This window comes from Trifolium pratense, linkage group LG3 (genome assembly GCF_020283565.1).
Source record: "Trifolium pratense cultivar HEN17-A07 linkage group LG3, ARS_RC_1.1, whole genome shotgun sequence".
In the NCBI taxonomy this organism is placed as follows: domain Eukaryota; kingdom Viridiplantae; phylum Streptophyta; class Magnoliopsida; order Fabales; family Fabaceae; genus Trifolium; species Trifolium pratense.
The window spans coordinates 9218788-9235248 of record NC_060061.1 but is presented as its reverse complement, the minus strand read 5'-3'; the positions used below and the strand labels follow the sequence as shown (position 1 = coordinate 9235248).

At 32.5% G+C, this 16461-nt stretch overlaps 3 protein-coding genes across 5 annotated transcripts; all 3 read left to right on the top strand.

Annotated features, from left to right (window-relative positions):
• The first annotated feature begins 2858 nt into the window (after window positions 1-2858).
• On the top strand, window positions 2859-5133 carry LOC123917024 (GDSL esterase/lipase At3g26430-like). The gene is made up of 5 exons (XM_045968631.1): window positions 2859-3188; window positions 3804-4013; window positions 4112-4281; window positions 4369-4639; window positions 4752-5133. Exons 1-5 carry the CDS (start codon window positions 2912-2914, stop codon window positions 5027-5029), a joined length of 1206 nt encoding a protein of 401 aa, XP_045824587.1. The 5' UTR covers window positions 2859-2911; the 3' UTR covers window positions 5030-5133.
• Window positions 5134-5529: 396 nt separating this feature from the next.
• On the top strand, window positions 5530-8762 carry LOC123917025 (GDSL esterase/lipase At3g26430-like). Of its 3 annotated transcripts, none has more exons than XM_045968632.1 (5): window positions 5530-5992; window positions 7143-7352; window positions 7649-7818; window positions 7914-8184; window positions 8312-8762. In XM_045968632.1, the coding sequence occupies exons 1-5, from the start codon at window positions 5764-5766 to the stop codon at window positions 8605-8607; spliced, it is 1176 nt and encodes a 391-aa protein (XP_045824588.1). In that variant the 5' UTR covers window positions 5530-5763; the 3' UTR covers window positions 8608-8762. The 3 variants fall into 3 exon arrangements, with proteins under 3 accessions (XP_045824588.1, XP_045824589.1, XP_045824590.1); XM_045968633.1 differs by having other exon boundaries at window positions 5547-5992; window positions 7191-7352; XM_045968634.1 differs by lacking the exon at window positions 7143-7352 and having other exon boundaries at window positions 5547-5992.
• Window positions 8763-10459: 1697 nt separating this feature from the next.
• LOC123917022 (chloroplast sensor kinase, chloroplastic) lies at window positions 10460-15848 on the top strand. Its single transcript, XM_045968629.1, has 9 exons — window positions 10460-10938; window positions 11026-11199; window positions 11900-12220; window positions 12610-12675; window positions 12757-12825; window positions 13060-13152; window positions 14068-14291; window positions 14521-14794; window positions 15290-15848. Exons 1-9 carry the CDS (start codon window positions 10606-10608, stop codon window positions 15521-15523), a joined length of 1788 nt encoding a protein of 595 aa, XP_045824585.1. The 5' UTR covers window positions 10460-10605; the 3' UTR covers window positions 15524-15848.
• The last annotated feature ends 613 nt before the right edge of the window (window positions 15849-16461 follow it).

Here is a 16461-nt window from a genome sequence, read left to right as displayed (position 1 = left end):
TTCTCAATTTTCTTGTGGATAGAGCTACCAACATTGACAAATTGAGTAAAGTGCTTATGTGTGCCAAAAACTTCAGTGGGACAAATACCAACACCCAAATCACGCACTCGGCCGGAGTGCTCAGCCCCATATGCTTTTCCAACCGCATCATCTGAATAAACATTAATCTTTGATGGAACACCAAAAGTGGCAACTTGATCTTGATCTTGAGACAAGTTCTCTGATATCTTATCCTATTATAGAAAAGTAAAACTCAACTGTTAATATAGAATGACATATTTATAAAAAAAGTTCATAATTTATGTTACGGCAACTACATATCATCAAACACATGATTGCAGTGCTCCAGCCACAATATATATTACTATCTGCTGTCCCCCACGATTATTTTTTGAACAGCAAATATATTATTATTAATAATCAGGTCTCTGCACACAAGAAATAACAGACATTGTAGTAGTAGGTTATATTACCAAATATATAGGAGGATCAGATGGTGGATCATGTTTGGATTCTGTCAATGACTCTTTCAAGCTCTTGTTTTGAGCAGCCATACCTAATTTCCATGTCTGCAATCCTAGCAAGTTCTTTTGATATGTCAATTTTCAAATTGCCTCCACCTCCACTAGCCATGGTTTTATAATTTTGATCATCTGCGTATTCATCATTCTCAAACAGCCATGCTACTGATTCCTCCTTCCTACCTTCATTCAATGCCAGTGCAAATTTTGTTCGTTCATGAGAAAATCCCAGAGCAACTAACTGTTAAGTTGATCAAGCTTCCTTGACATAAGAAGAAAGTTAAAAGAAGAGAGAAAAAATAATAGATTTTTTTTAGAGGAGAGAAAAAAAAATGTTAAAAGAAGAAAGTTATTTGTAATTAAAAAAATCACTTTTATAAGTTGTATCCAAACAAACTAAAGATTATTTTATTTAAAAAAGTGATTTTTATTATAATAAACAAACACAAAGTAAATTCAACTTTTCTAAAAATCTCTAAAAACTAATCTCTACATTATTTTTAATCAAAATCACTATTTTTTTAATCCGTAACAAACAGACTCTTAGTAGCTTCTCATTTTTAGCTGTTTTCTGATTATTTTTAGCTTCTGATTATTTTAAAAATCTGTAACAAACAGATGCAAAACAATTAAAAGTGATTATTTTTATAAAAAATGTGATTTTTTTCTAAAATAAGCTATAACAAACGGCAACACTCATTCGGGCCATTTCACAACTAATTTAGGATTTCTTAACAGTTTACAAAAGTAAGTGCAATTGGTTTGGATAAAATTCACATTGTAGCATTATAAATTAGTAGGGTAATTTTTTTTTTTCATTCTATTTTTTTTCCTTCAAAAAAATTAAGAACTCTTTATAAAGTATTGGAAGTTAAATAAAGTGTGTAACTTAATTTTTTTTTTAATTACACGTATTAGTAATGTACACACACTAATATATGAGACTCCAAAATTTTATTTTCAATTCACAGATCAGTATGCTATTTGTTCCAACAGTTTGTTGAATTTAAATTTCCAATTGAAGTAATTTTGATGTTTATGAGTAGAAGCCTATACTGCCAACTGTTTTTCTTGCTGATTATGTTTCTCATGTTAGTTCAATGAATGGTACTAGTTGTAGAAATTTGACTTTTTGACATAAGTGCCACCATTTGAAACCAATATTACCAATCTACCACTATTTGAAAATTAATTTCTCAAATGACACATTTTAGTCATAGTTTGACTAATTTTTTTTGTCCTATATATTTGTGCCACACCTTGAAGAAACATTTAAAGAGAGATATAAAAATCCCAAATACTACTATAGTATTATATTGTCCCGTTCGCACCCACTCTCCCAACTTCCTTTTGTTTTAGGGTTAAATATGTTTTTTATTCTTATAAATATCATTTTTTTTTTTTGCATTTTCTCAACTAATGCGCTCCTCTATTTTGGGATGCCTAATTTATCATTCTTTTATTTTCTGCATTTTCTTAACTAATGCGCTCCTCTATTTTCATTCTTCCCTAATTTCTCCTTCTCTTGGGTGCTTGGGTGGGTGTTAAAGTAAAATTTCAGAGGATTCAATGAGCAAAATATATAAGGATATTTATACAATCTTTTCAAGTTCAGAGGGTTCAGTTGGACCCCATCACTAGTCACTATAACTTAGCTTCGCCCTTGGGTAACATATTGATTTATTACCGGCATACATGGAAAATGGAAAAAGTGTTAAATAATTTTTTTGTCAATAGTGAATTTTAACTTTAGCGTTTAAAAATTAAAATGAAACATATTTGTCCTCTTAAAATTTTCTGTTTTATTTTAAAATAAAGTTTTTTTTGGCAATAATTTATTTTTTTAACAACTATGAAAAATATTATACATAAAAGATGAAGGAAAAAAATACAAAGTGTACTTTTATCTCTAGATTTCATGATTAAGTACAAAAGTAGTATTGGCCTCACCAGTCACCACTACTCCAAACTCCTAAAAACAAGGACTCTCAACCCAAAACTGAAGGAAAATCTATCTAAAAGGGGAAATTATGACACCATCACCATTCATAAAAAATAAGGCCGGTTCCCCCTCTTTTTAGTACTTAACCACTTCCAAGTTCCAAGACACACATTTGCTGATGATGACTTTGGTCCTTCACAAATTGATCAAACAACAATGTGTAATCTTGATTATATTAAATTAAAATTAATTAAAATGTTGACATTGATTATAGACTATAATAATAATAATAATAATAATAATAATAATAATAATAATAATAATAATAATAATAATAATATTGTTTAAATTAGTGAGGCTTTGCCCTTTTTTTACCAAAAAAATAAATTGTTTAAATTAGATCTGAGGGATTTCTAAATGAAAGTGAGAAAGTGACACAAAAAAAAGCATGAAAATGAGAGTTATGGAGCAATATGGAGAGAAATTGAGACAAGTTATTATTATTATGTCATGGGTTGTAATTTCAACAGTGGTAACATGTTCTGTAACTGAAGCAAGGAATTGTAGTTTCCCTTACCCAGCAATATTCAATTTTGGAGATTCAAATTCCGACACTGGTGGCCTCTCAGCAGCTTTTGGACAAGCTCCTCCTCCCAATGGAATCACTTTTTTTCACACTCCTGCCGGACGCTATTCCGATGGTCGTCTCATCATTGATTTCTTAGGTAATCAAATTAATCATTTTTTTTAGATGCGTTTGTTTCTGTCTATTGACTATTAACAATCTAGGGGATAACTAGGTGTGTGTCTGGTTCCACAAGGGGATAAAATTGCTTTTAGAAGTAAAATTTTGACATGTTTAATTTCTATAAGTAATAAGGTGATACGCTATTTGAAATGATATTTCAAAAAACATTATAGGTTAATTGGATAAACTTATTATCAAACACGTCTATTTTTCACACAAACTTATAAGCTAGTCCAATAAATTATAAACTAGTTTATTGGACTTACCAAACACATCTTAGCAAAGAATTTACTTGCTCTGAATTTCGGATTACTATGTCTATTTCATCTAGAAACGGAAAAGTTAAGATAAAAAAAAAAGGAATTATACAAACTTTTAAGTCATAGACATTTTTGTTTAACTGAGCTCTCAACATTCATAAGACCATCACACTTAAAGATAAATGAGTTCTGGTAATCTGAAATTCAACTTGGTCTCTTAGACTTATTAAATACTTGAGAAAATCACTAGGTTACCATTTTTTTTAATTATATATTTTGATCAAAATTTTGATTATTTGTTTTTACTTGCTAAAATTTCATCTCAACAACAGCACAAAACTTAGGGTTGCCTTATTTGAGTGCCTACTTGGACTCAGTAGGTTCAAACTTCAGTAATGGGGCCAATTTTGCAACAGCAGGATCCACAATTAGACCTCAGAATACAACGAAGTCTCAAAGTGGATATAGTCCTATATCCCTAGACGTTCAACTTATACAATACTCTGATTTCAAAACAAGATCCATACTTATTCGCAAAAAAGGTGAAAATTTACTTAATTGTATATTTGATTTATGAAAATTGAAAACTTAATATAAGAGTGATTAATTAGTTATTTAGTATAATTTTAATTTGGTACAGGAGATATGCTTAAAACATTGTTGCCCAAAGAAGAGTATTTTTCTAAGGCTTTATACACTTTTGATATTGGCCAAAATGATCTCACTGCTGGCTACAAACTCAACATGACCACTGAACAAGTCAAGGCATATATACCTGATGTATTAGGCCAGTTCTCTAATGTCATAAGGGTACCTTAAATCTTATCCTCTAACCTTATGCTTCCCTAATTTTTCTTATGATGTATGAAATGAAATTTACTTGTTCTCATTTAGTAGAGTGTATACAAAGAAGGTGCAAGGTCGTTTTGGATACACAACACAGGTCCATTGGGATGCCTCCCATACATGTTGGACCGATATCCGATGAATGCAGCCCAAATAGATAAATTTGGGTGTGCCACACCGTTCAACGAGGTGGCACAATATTTTAACCACAAATTAAAAGAAATTGTTGTGCAACTGAGGAAAGAGCTTTCAGAAGCCACGATTGTGTATGTTGATGTGTACACAGTGAAGTACACCCTCATTAGCCAAGCACAAAAACACGGTAAGTAATTAAAATCAATATATTGTTAATTTTTCTTTGGTTATTACTAATATTGATTGATTCATGTAAAGTTGAAAAGTGTTAAGAAATATAAAATGTTTGGAATTGAAAGGTTTTGAGAATGGTGTGATTGCATGTTGTGGACATGGTGGGAAGTACAACTTCAATAATACAGAAAGATGTGGAGCTACCAAGATTGTGAATGGAGAAAAAATTGTGATAGCTAAATCATGTAAAGATCCAAGTGTGAGAATTATTTGGGATGGAATTCATTACACTGAAGCTGCTAATAAGTGGATCTTCCAACAAATTGTTAATGGACATTTTTCAGATCCATCTATCTCTTTGAAAATGGATTGTCATGACCATGAATCCATCCACCAATATTAGTCAATTTTTTGACTTCTAATTCTTAAACATGATGAGATTAAAATTCACATTTGTGTACCGATGAATTTTGACTGTGAGATTAAAATTCACATTTTTTTTGGGTACGTGGTTTGATGAAGGGTTTTATGAATTATGTTGAAAACCTTTTATTTTTTTATTATTAATGTTTTTACATTTGAGATTAAATTCAAATTGATCTGAATTATCGAGATAGTTGACCGAATTGAAACAGTGTTCTATCGAGTTAGATGTCGGGGTGATATCGGTAAACACTTCGTAAATTGTGAGAGATAAATACTAGAATTGTTTTCAAAAATTGTAAAAGAAAACAATCAAGTATATATCAAATATGCTCTTATATTTATTAATTAATAACAGAAAAATAGAAAACATGAAGTAACAATGGTGGAACCAGGAAATAAAATCCAAGGGGTTGTAATTAATATCCCGATGACACTCGTTAGTATTTATCTTAAAATAATTTCTCATTTTTTCGGGGTGGTCATGGCCCACGCCAGCCAACCCCGGTTCCGCCACTGGGAAGTAAACAAGTCAATGGTTCCATATAAATTATAGTTTTGTTTGTTTGATTTTTTGACAATCATGTAATCGTGTTGATTAAATTAAATCAAAATGTTGACATTGATCACATAGTAGTTTAGATCCGAGTGGTTTCTACTTTCCAAATCAAAGTGAGAAATTCACACACAAAAACATCAAAAGTGAGAGAAGTTATGTCATGGGTTGTAATTTCAACGGTGCTCACAGTAATTATGGTTCCATATCCTGTAACTGAAGCAAAGAAGTGTAATTTTCCAGCAATATTCAACTTCGGAGATTCAAATTCCGACACTGGTGGCCTCTCAGCAGCTTTCGGACAAGTTCCTACACCCAACGGAATCACTTTTTTTCACACTCCTGCTGGACGCTACTCCGATGGTCGTCTCATCATTGATTTCTTAGGTAATCAAATTAACTACTCATTAATTTATTTTTTGTACGATCACATGATCCAATGTTATGGTCGATTTGGTTGGTGAAAAGAAAGAGAGGTGAAAGAAAATTACGAAAATTAATGAATGAATTTAGACAAAAGTTGGTTTAAATTCATGCATTGATTTTTGTAATTTTCTTTCCTCCCTATTTCTTTTCACCCAACTAAACGAACACTAAAGGAGCAAACATCAAAGGAGCTATTTCAACATGATGGCAAAAAGACTTAACCTATCTATTTATAAAATCACAAAGAGATACGTCTAAAATCCATTTTTACTCATCCGTGCTCAAACAACATGGGGTATGGGGATTGAAAGCAGAGGCAATCCACTTCCATACGAAGCAGAGGCATGGGGATTGAAAGCAACTATTTTTTGGTTACGAAATTTAGACTTTGCTAATGTTGTTATAGAACTAGATTGCAAACTAGTGGTAGATGACATTAGCGGTAAACTAAATCTACGTACAGAATTTGGTGTTATGTTAGCCGTGTGCAAAACTTCTTTACGTTTATTACAAAACTTTAGGATAAGTTTTATCCGGAGACAAGCCAACAATGTTGCTCACTTGTTAGCAAGAGTGGTATTGTCCTTTACTAGTCGCCAAGACTTTGATTATATACCATCATGTATTAAAACTATTTTGATTAATGAAATGAGTTAAGATTGTTACGGTAAAAAACAATCCATTTTTATTAAAACCAAAATCAAGAGATTGATCGTAGGCCACAAATATTCTAAGAGATACGTCTCTCTTGATTTCTATCTGCCGACAATTATGTTTGTGCACACACTGTATATACAAATGAAGACAAAGATATAAAATTATAATATATGAAAAAATTATAAAAAGAAAGTTGGCTCTTGATAAAATTAAAGAGGAAAGAAAAAACAAACAATAATTATTCATATGCTTTTTTATTTATCTAGTGATTAAAATTTTATCTTTTGAAAAAATAATGTATTAGAGTTTCAATCTCAATCCCTCCATATTATATACAATGTTCCTACCAACTAAATCATGTTTATTGAAACCTTTTCGTTTTAATTATAAAAAATATATATATATACTTTACAACGACAGTTAAATTTGACTTGTTAAAATTTCCTCTCAACAGCACAAAACTTGGGGTTGCCTTATTTGAGTGCCTACTTGGAGTCGGTAGGTTCAAACTTTAGCAATGGAGCAAATTTCGCAACAGCAGGATCAACTATAAGACCTCAGAACAAAACTTTATCTCAGAGTGGATACAGTCCTATATCTCTAGACGTTCAACTTGTAGAGTACTCTGATTTCAAAGCTAAATCCATACTTATTCGAAAAAAGGGTGCAAATTCATATTATTTCATCTAAATTCTATTTGGTCATGCTAATAAGTGGCTTAAGATTATTGCTTAAAGAACCATAAAAAGAAACTGTCTTTTTTTTTGGCAGATAAAATAAATTGTCTTTGAAACATAAGTCAAATATTTTTCAAAGCAATAAATATCTCATTTTCTATTTTCTATATAAAAGTTACTTTTTTCAGTTTCTTCAACAATGTACTAAAACACTTGTTAGCGTTTTCCAATATTATTCTATCATGAGTAAAATTTAGTTTATTATAATTTAAATTTGGTACAGGAGGGGTGTTTAAGAAATTGTTGCCCAAAGAAGAGTATTTTTCTAAGGCTTTATACACTTTTGATATTGGCCATAATGATATCACTGCCGGCTACAATCTCGACATGACCACAGAACAAGTTAAAGCATATATACCTAATGTATTAGACCAGTTCTCGAATGTCATAAGGGTACCTCATTCAATCTAATTATCCAACCTTATGCTTTTGATAATTTTTCTATGTATGAAATGAAATTTTACTTAATCAGTGTTCTCATTTATTAGAGTGTATACAAGGAAGGTGGAAGGTCATTTTGGATACACAATGTAGGTCCAATTGGTTGCCTCGCATACATGTTGGATCGCTATCCGGTGAGTGCAGCTGAAACCGATAACTTCGGTTGTGCCAAACCGTTCAACGAGGTGTCCCAATACTTTAACCACAATTTGAATGAAACTATTGTGCAACTTAGGGAAGAGCTTCCAAAGGCCACAATCATATATGTTGATGTGTACACAGTGAAGTACAACCTCATTAGCCATGCCCAAAAATACGGTGAGCAATTAAAATTTAGAAATTCTTTTCAGACATCAAAACTTTTGCATTTCTAATATATTTTTTCTCTCATTGGAATCCGACCAACACACAATTTCTCAGTTTATTTTATGTTTGGAATTGAAAGGTTTTGATGAGAATAGTGTGGTTGCATGTTGTGGAGATGGTGGAAAGTACAACTTCAATAATCATGCAAGATGTGGAGCTACAAAGATTGTGAATGGTGAAAAAATTGTGATAGCTAAATCCTGTAAAGATCCAAGTGTGAAGATTATCTGGGATGGGATTCATTTCACTGAAGCTGCTAATGAATGGATTTTTGAACAAATAGCTAATGGAGAATTTTCAGATCCACCAATCTCTTTAAAATCAACTTCTTTAAAAATAGCTTGTCGTGGCAATGTATCCAGCTATCACTATTAAGCCATTTTCCCCTTCTATTGCTTAAACATGAGGAGATTCAAATTCACGTTTCTTTATTAACAAATTTTGATTCTATGTTTAAACTCAACAATAGGGCGAGAAGGGTTGTCCCTTCAGCGACATCCGATAAAATTGGAACGATTTGATATTGGGTTTGTGAATTGTGTTAAAACCTCTATTTATTATTAGTGTAGAAATGGTTTGTTGCAAATACATCAACAATTTTGGAACTATTTTATTTATTATTTTTTTACAAAGGTGTTTGAGACTCAATCTTCACTAACAAATTAAACCATCAAGTAGAGGCAAGAGATCAACCATGTTTTATAAATCGAATCAACTTGAAACCAATTTTCAATTGCAGTTTTGTCCTAGTTTGAGTGTTTTAATTAAAGTGGTTGAACGTGCCTCACCAATTCGTTGTGATCAAGAACACAATTTTGAAATAATACGTTAGACAATATTATTAGCAAGAATGTTTCAATGGGGTGTTAATGGTTTCACATGCAGTTATTTTGGTGCTCTCGAAGGCACGGAATGATAAGATTTTTAGGGGTCTAGTCATTGGACCGGAGTAGATTTCCGATTGAATATAAATTGTCTCTTGCAAATGGTTAATGACCAAAAAAAGTTTCTTCGCCATGTTTATTTTATGAATGATGTATCGAACTTTTTGATTGTATAGTTCGTTAGCTTACGAACGGAAAATATAGAATTAGAGTGAAAATTGGAAATGCCTTTGTTCCCATTGTTTTTGGTTTGGTTGGAGTACTTACATGTACTTCTTCTGGATAGAGTACCTATTGTACTTTTTTTATCTTAAATTAATATATACTTCCTTCGTGACACTATATAAGCAAAAAATTCATTTTTAAGTTCATTATTTTATTAATGTATTTGGTCTATACACTAAATACATTAATAAAGCAATGAACTTAGAAATGTGTTTTTTGCTTATATAGTGTCACGGATAAAGTATAATTTTGCTGTAAAAAAAAAAATTACACTTCCAAATAGGGGTGCTCGCGGTTCGGTTTGGATCGGTTTTGAGGCAAAAACTCATCCGATCCAAAAATAAATTCATTTGCGGTTTGGTTCGGTTTTGGATGACAAATCAAAAAAATCCGATCCAATCCGATCCAATATTATTCGGTTTAATTTGGATCGGTTTTTGGATATCCAAATTATAAATTGTAATTTTTTTTAATAAATATAAATATTATAAAAAACGCTACAAAATAGTAGTTTGACATTTTTGACAAAATAAATATTAAGTTTGATGTAAAATATAACATATAATATATTGAAAATTAATATTTTGGAATGACAATTACCAATTATATTCGAAACATATAAAAAGTAAAAAAAAAATTAAATTAAACTAACATATAGTATTATCAAAATTTAAAATAGATTAAATTAAACTAACATATAGCATTAACAAAATTTAAAATGAAAAAAAAAAGTTAATGCAATATATATATATATATATATATATATATATATATATATATATACTAATAAAAAGATAAATAAATACTAAAATATATGTATGTGGTTTGGTTCGGTTTGGTTCGGTTTTAAGAAATCAATCCGAAATCCGATCCGATCCAGCGGTTTTCACAAAAGAACATCCAAACACATCCAAAAAATTTCGGTTTTATGCGGTTTTCGGTTTTTTTGGATCGGTTTTCGATTTTTATTTGGATTGGTTTGGATTTGAGCACCCCTACTTCCAAAGATAGAAAAGTATAAAGTTGCATAAAGCTAATATTTTTAAATACATAAATTAAATTAATATGGATTTTATTTTTTGACTAATTAAATTAATATGGATAAGATAAAGTTTGTCATTATTTGTGTGGTTATTTTTCATTTTTCTCCATATAAATACTTTTGCTTACTCCTCCTCCCATTAACGTAACTAACGAACTCAACTCAGTTCAGTTAGTTTATCGTTGTTGTTGTATGAATGAATGAATAGTGTATAGCCAAATAATGCTTCTACTCTCTGCAATCAACACTTCCACTCTTCCATTCACTTTCAAATCTCAACGAATTCCTCTCCGTCGTAACCCTTGTTGTTTCCTCCAAACAATCAACGCTAACCCTAACTCCGATTCCGATGACAATTCCTCCACCCTCACTCTCTCTTCCACCCGCGCACTCGCCTCCGCTATTAGTAAAGTCTCCACTTCACCCGTTGAGTTCACTCAGCGACTCGAGAAAGATCGTAGAAACGGACTTGTTCTTCCTAGTCCTGATTTTCATAGACTCTGTCTTCAACAGCTTCACCTCTTTCGTAGAATCGTACCTGAATCATTCCTCTCGGTAAAGTACCTTACATCATCTAATAAATTAGGGTTTCAATTCACAACGTGATTGTTGAACTGTGTTGTTCTCTCTCTCTATATATAGGTGTATGTTAGACCGGCAGGTAGTTATGTGATGGATCGATTGGAGCTACAGAGGGTTGCATTGTACCCTGGTGGAGATGCTGAATCAGATAGTGATGGCATTGTTATTCTCGTCGCTCATTTTAATGTTCCTGCTGGCCTGCGTGCCACTGAGACCATACTCTCCGAATTGCAAGTGTGTTGTTCATTCTGCTTCTGTTATATTGTGTTGTTTCTGTTCCATTATTGTTATGAGTAAACTAGTATACCAATTTAGTCTCTAATATCGGACTCTGTCTCATATTTAGGCTTAAAGCATATGAAATTAATAAGTAGTGTTTGCATCTTATAAGTACTCTCTATTTCTAAATTTGGTAGTTCAAGGCATTTGCACATAGATTAAGAAAATGTTTAAGTTGATGTGTATTGTAGTACCAAAATAGCGTTATTCTAATAATTAAATGCTTTACAAGTTTCCATGTTTAGTTATTTATTGTACTCCCAATTCCCAATACCACGGGGCATAGTTGGAAGAAAATGATCAATTATATCCTGGGTTTCTAAAACACAATCTTTCGATTTAAAATACTTACTCCAGTATATGAAATTTGTAACGGCATGGAGGGAGTTTTGGAATGGAGGGAGTAATCTCCAGTATATGAAAATTCGTCACATTTGTTAGTATCCTGTCAATGTATAACAACAAAAATGTTAACGTGATGATTTTTGTTATATTTTAGGGGCTACTTATAAAACATTTAAGACTACTTATTATTTTCATATACTTTAGGGACTGAGTAGCATAGAGAGTGATACTTGAGAGACCAAATTGTGGATTTGCTCTTATTCTTGTTGGTTAGGATGGATCTTAATATAAGTCTGACCCTTAATTGTAGGTTAAGGTTGTACCTGAATGTAAAGCTGTAGTTCTTCCCATGGTTAAACACCCATTTGTTGTTGGTTTCATGGTTGCTGAGCTTCCATTGGTGGAGCTTGAAACTTGTGTGAAGGCTCAAAGTGATGGGTCGAATAACCATGTATCCGGGGAGGAAGATTATTCACTTCCTCCTTTTCTGGATTTGAATAAGAAGTCGTGGGAAATTCAGACTCTTCGGATCAAGGATGAGCCTGTTGGTATGCACAACTTCAGTTCCGATCAAAGATCAATTGCAATCGACATTTCACAGACTCTGGCTATGGCATATGTTATGGATCAGGTTTATAAACTGCATCCGGCTTTGTTTCAAATTTAGATAATGACAGGGGTTCATCACTCTTTGAATATGAAATGCTAGAAGCCTAGAAAGTTATGCTTGTCACAATGCTTGGATTTTGAGGGAGTTTCTTTCAAATTTGTATTTCTTAACATATCCCTTTTCTGAATTTGTGCTTTTAAAGTTATTTCATTCAAGTTTAAAATCATAATCAATCAATTTTTGGAGTTAGATTGTTTGTTTTATTTTAGCATGCAATGCAAGTTCCTTAAGTTAAATTTATTTCTCTTTAACTATTTGTTGTACGATTTCATGACAGTTATAAGGATAGTTTTTTATACTTGGCATGAGCCTAAATTTCTGGCTCATGGGTGTCTGTAATCCTTTTGCAGAAAGCAATGTTACTTCAGCAATCAACATGGCAAAATAATGTCAGGATGAATAATCTGGTTGAGCAAGTATGAGTTATTGCATTTCTTTAAATTCTTTATTCTTAGCCTCGGTCTGTTCTAATTTTGCTTTCTTCAAATACAAACCAGATCCGTGGTCCACTTTCAAGCATTCAAACCTTGGGCAAAATCCTGTCCACACAAACAAAGAAAAGTCAGGTTTGTGAATTCTCTAAACAGATGATTTTTTTTATTTTTTTTGACAATGAAAACTATTTCGTTGCCATATCTGCCATAAGTTTGTCTTTCTTTTAAACCTGACTAAATTTTACTGCATCGGTTTTATAACTAGTGGTTAATACGTCAGGCCAACTGATGAGTATGAGTTGATGATGTTAATCACGCCTTATGTTATTACATATAAGCAGCGTCTTAAAATAGTTACGTTTGCAGATTTCATATGACATTGTTGAGGATATCTTGACGCTGGGGGATCGTCTGAGTGATGTTCTCCATCAACTTCAGGATGCTGTCCATTTGACAAAGGTAGTTCTCTCGAACCTATTATCACACATTTGTGCGGCGTGCACATAATTTTATATACCAATAATCAATTAATGTGCCTGGAGATTTTTTGTCTTCATGCTATTGTCTCTTCTCTTCCTCTATGTACTTGTAAAACATTATGTGCTATGCTATTATATATGTTATTCATTTCCTTTTCCTTGATTGAATTTTCCTCAACGAAGTACCCATGTGTAAACATTACCTTTTGGTCGATTGATCTACAAGAAAATTGTTAAAGCTGTCATGATAACACTAGTAAAATTATACACAATAAGGGTCATTGTCTGTCTGGGATGAATTACAACCACAGTAAGTATGTGTGTGTGTGTGTGTGTATATATTCATAAATCATAACTAAACCAGAAAGGCAGCTGTAGCAATGGAGATTATTTCATCATTGGCAAAAGCCTTTTATTGTCACAGGCACATCTAGATTTTTGTGTACGGATTTAGAAGAGCCTCCCTTGGATAAATACATAAATCTGCAACTTTTTGAACACATAATTTTTATAATTTTTTCTCATATCATTTGTTTGGCTTACTCCGATATAATTATAATGATGTTACATACGGGTGTTCATTACCCAAAAGGTAAAATCATTTAGATACTTGCTGTCTATGCCTGTCAATATCTATAATCTATCTTCTTCAAAAAATATCTATAATCTATCTGTACTGTAATTTATTTCTTAGTTTTGGAATTTTTATCCCTGCTGAAGAGTTTGTCTCTTCAATTTAAACATCTTCGAAAAATATTTCGGTAAAATGAAGTTTCTACTGACTAGCTTACTACTGAGGGAATATTTGTTAAGCAATTTAGAAATAAGAAAATAATACTGGCACATGGTTATAGAAGCCGGTGCACCTAATGTACAATATTTGTCCAATATGCAGGCTAATATTATGCGCTACAATGAAGAATCAATCAAGAAAATGAATGGTTCTAATCACATATTTGCTGGGTCAGTAAAATCTCAATTTTTAGATAGTTCTCCAAGGGATGGCTTTCCGAATAAAATGAATAAATCTGGTGAGCCACTTTCTCTTGGTGTTGCTGCCCAAGATATAGAGATGCCCCTTCCACCTCTGGCTCTCACTCCACTACAACCCGGGATCAGGTAGGTTTGATTAATTGCTTAGTGAAAATGCCTCTTTTGATAATGTCATGTTTTGTACCACCTTCTATGTATATATGTTCCATTCTGTCAATTTTGTGGTGTTATAACTTTAAAATATATTTATTTTTTTCATTACATTTTGGTGTTTAGTTTTAGATATGCATTTCTCTTTTCTTTAAACACTCAGATGTTTACATATTTCTTATGCTCCTTTCTTGATGTCAGGAAGACCGTGCAATGTTTCTGAAATATTGGCAGACTTAGTTGAGACAATCAGGCCTCTTGCTCTGAATCAAAAACGTGTAATAGAACTAAGTCAGCTCTCATCAACTTTGTTAGCTGCTGTAGAAGAACCTGCTTTGCGCCAGGCTTTCAGCAACCTTATTGAAGGTGCTTTACTGCGTACACGTGTTGGAGGAAAGGTGGCAATTGTGTCTACTGATGCACCAGCTGGTGGTACCCTCGTACTTATTGATGATGATGGACCTGATATGCACTATATGGTAACCTCGTTATCTCCTTTGCTTATGTACTTTCCTTTTTAACAAACTAGAAATTGTTTCATGCATGTATAAAGCAGATTAAAAACATCCCTGTGACTGTGACCCATGGGAAAAATAGGAAAATTTAATTCGTAGGGTTGGATCGACAGCATAGACAACTGATCAGATTCCACTTTTTTGAGGAAATTAGTGCTTATTTTAAGGATGTAAAATTGCATGTTTCACAATAATATCTCAAGCAAGTCTGAAGATGTTTGGTATCCATAAAATTACCCTAATATCAGAGACATTCAAACATTTCCTTTCTGCTGCATTTTTTTTACCAAATTTCCTTTCTGCTACATAATAGCACAAAGATTTGAACTTATTTTGAAAGCACAAACCCTTCACCTAAAGCTCACTCCTAGCCTTTATTCAAACAATTCATTGATTGAATACTTTTTTGCAAGGGATTTGTGAAAATAGAAAATAATTGTCTTGTGAGCTTGTCTACAGACGCAGATGCATTCACTCACACCATATGGACAAGAACTCTTGGCTGAAGATATGATTGAAGACAATATGACATGGAACTTTGTTGCTGGGCTGACTATTGCCCGTGAGATACTGGAGAGTTATGGCTGTGTCGTGCGCATTATATCACCCCGAACCAAAGATGGTCCGCTTGGAGCTGGGGGGACTCGTGTAGAACTTTGGCTTCCTACTGCAGTTGTTCAATCTGATGTATAGCATGAGTTTGAAGTTACGTGAAAGATAAATTGATACATTCCCAAACAGTTCCGCCTCACAGCTCTTGAGAGTTGAGAAACTGGCTAGAATAAGATTGTATGGTAAATATTACTAGTTTGTTCTTTATCATTGCAAAAGATATGTATCAAGCCTGTATATAGCTCGTAAAGTTTCATGTGTTGCATAGTCGATTTTATGGTTATGTTGATAATATCATGTAAACAATGTATTACATCATATAGAAAGGTGTGTGTGGTTTATGAGAGTATCTAAAGTATTTGAAGTATTGTGTCCCCATCCAATTAATAGAAACCTGTTTTCAGAAGTGATTGTACATGCGGGGTGTTGGCTCAAGGGACGAAGTTCAAATCTTATTTGTTGTAAAATGTCTATTAGATTGTAATTAGGACTTTTTTATCCCAATAGGCTTCACAAAGTATCTCCATATTGGTATGTTTTTCAAAAAAAGGAAAAGAAATCTCCATAGTATATAAATAGCTAACGTTATCACTCTCTTTAATACTAAACCATTCCCATAACACACATTTTATGGTATGCAACTTCTTTTGCAAATCAATGTTGTTTCTAAGGTTCTAAAGTCGTCAGAAGGTTGCAAACCATATCAACAAATATTTGTGAAAATAAAAAATATTTCCACAAAATAAACATAGAAATAGCCCCCTTTTCTACTTTTTATTGAATTGTAAAGCTCTTTGCCATGCCAAGGTAGCACACCTATTCCAATCCAATGCCTTGCCCACTCTTCTACATTGAAAATACATATCCAACGCCGTGCCTACTCTTCAACATTAAAAATATATACAACGCCTTGCCTACTCTTCTACTGAGTACATTAAAACTACAGAGTAGTCGTAGAAAATAAGATCAGCATGTGCATTGTAAAATCATTTTAGGGAATAAAGCTGTTTTTCTTTGTG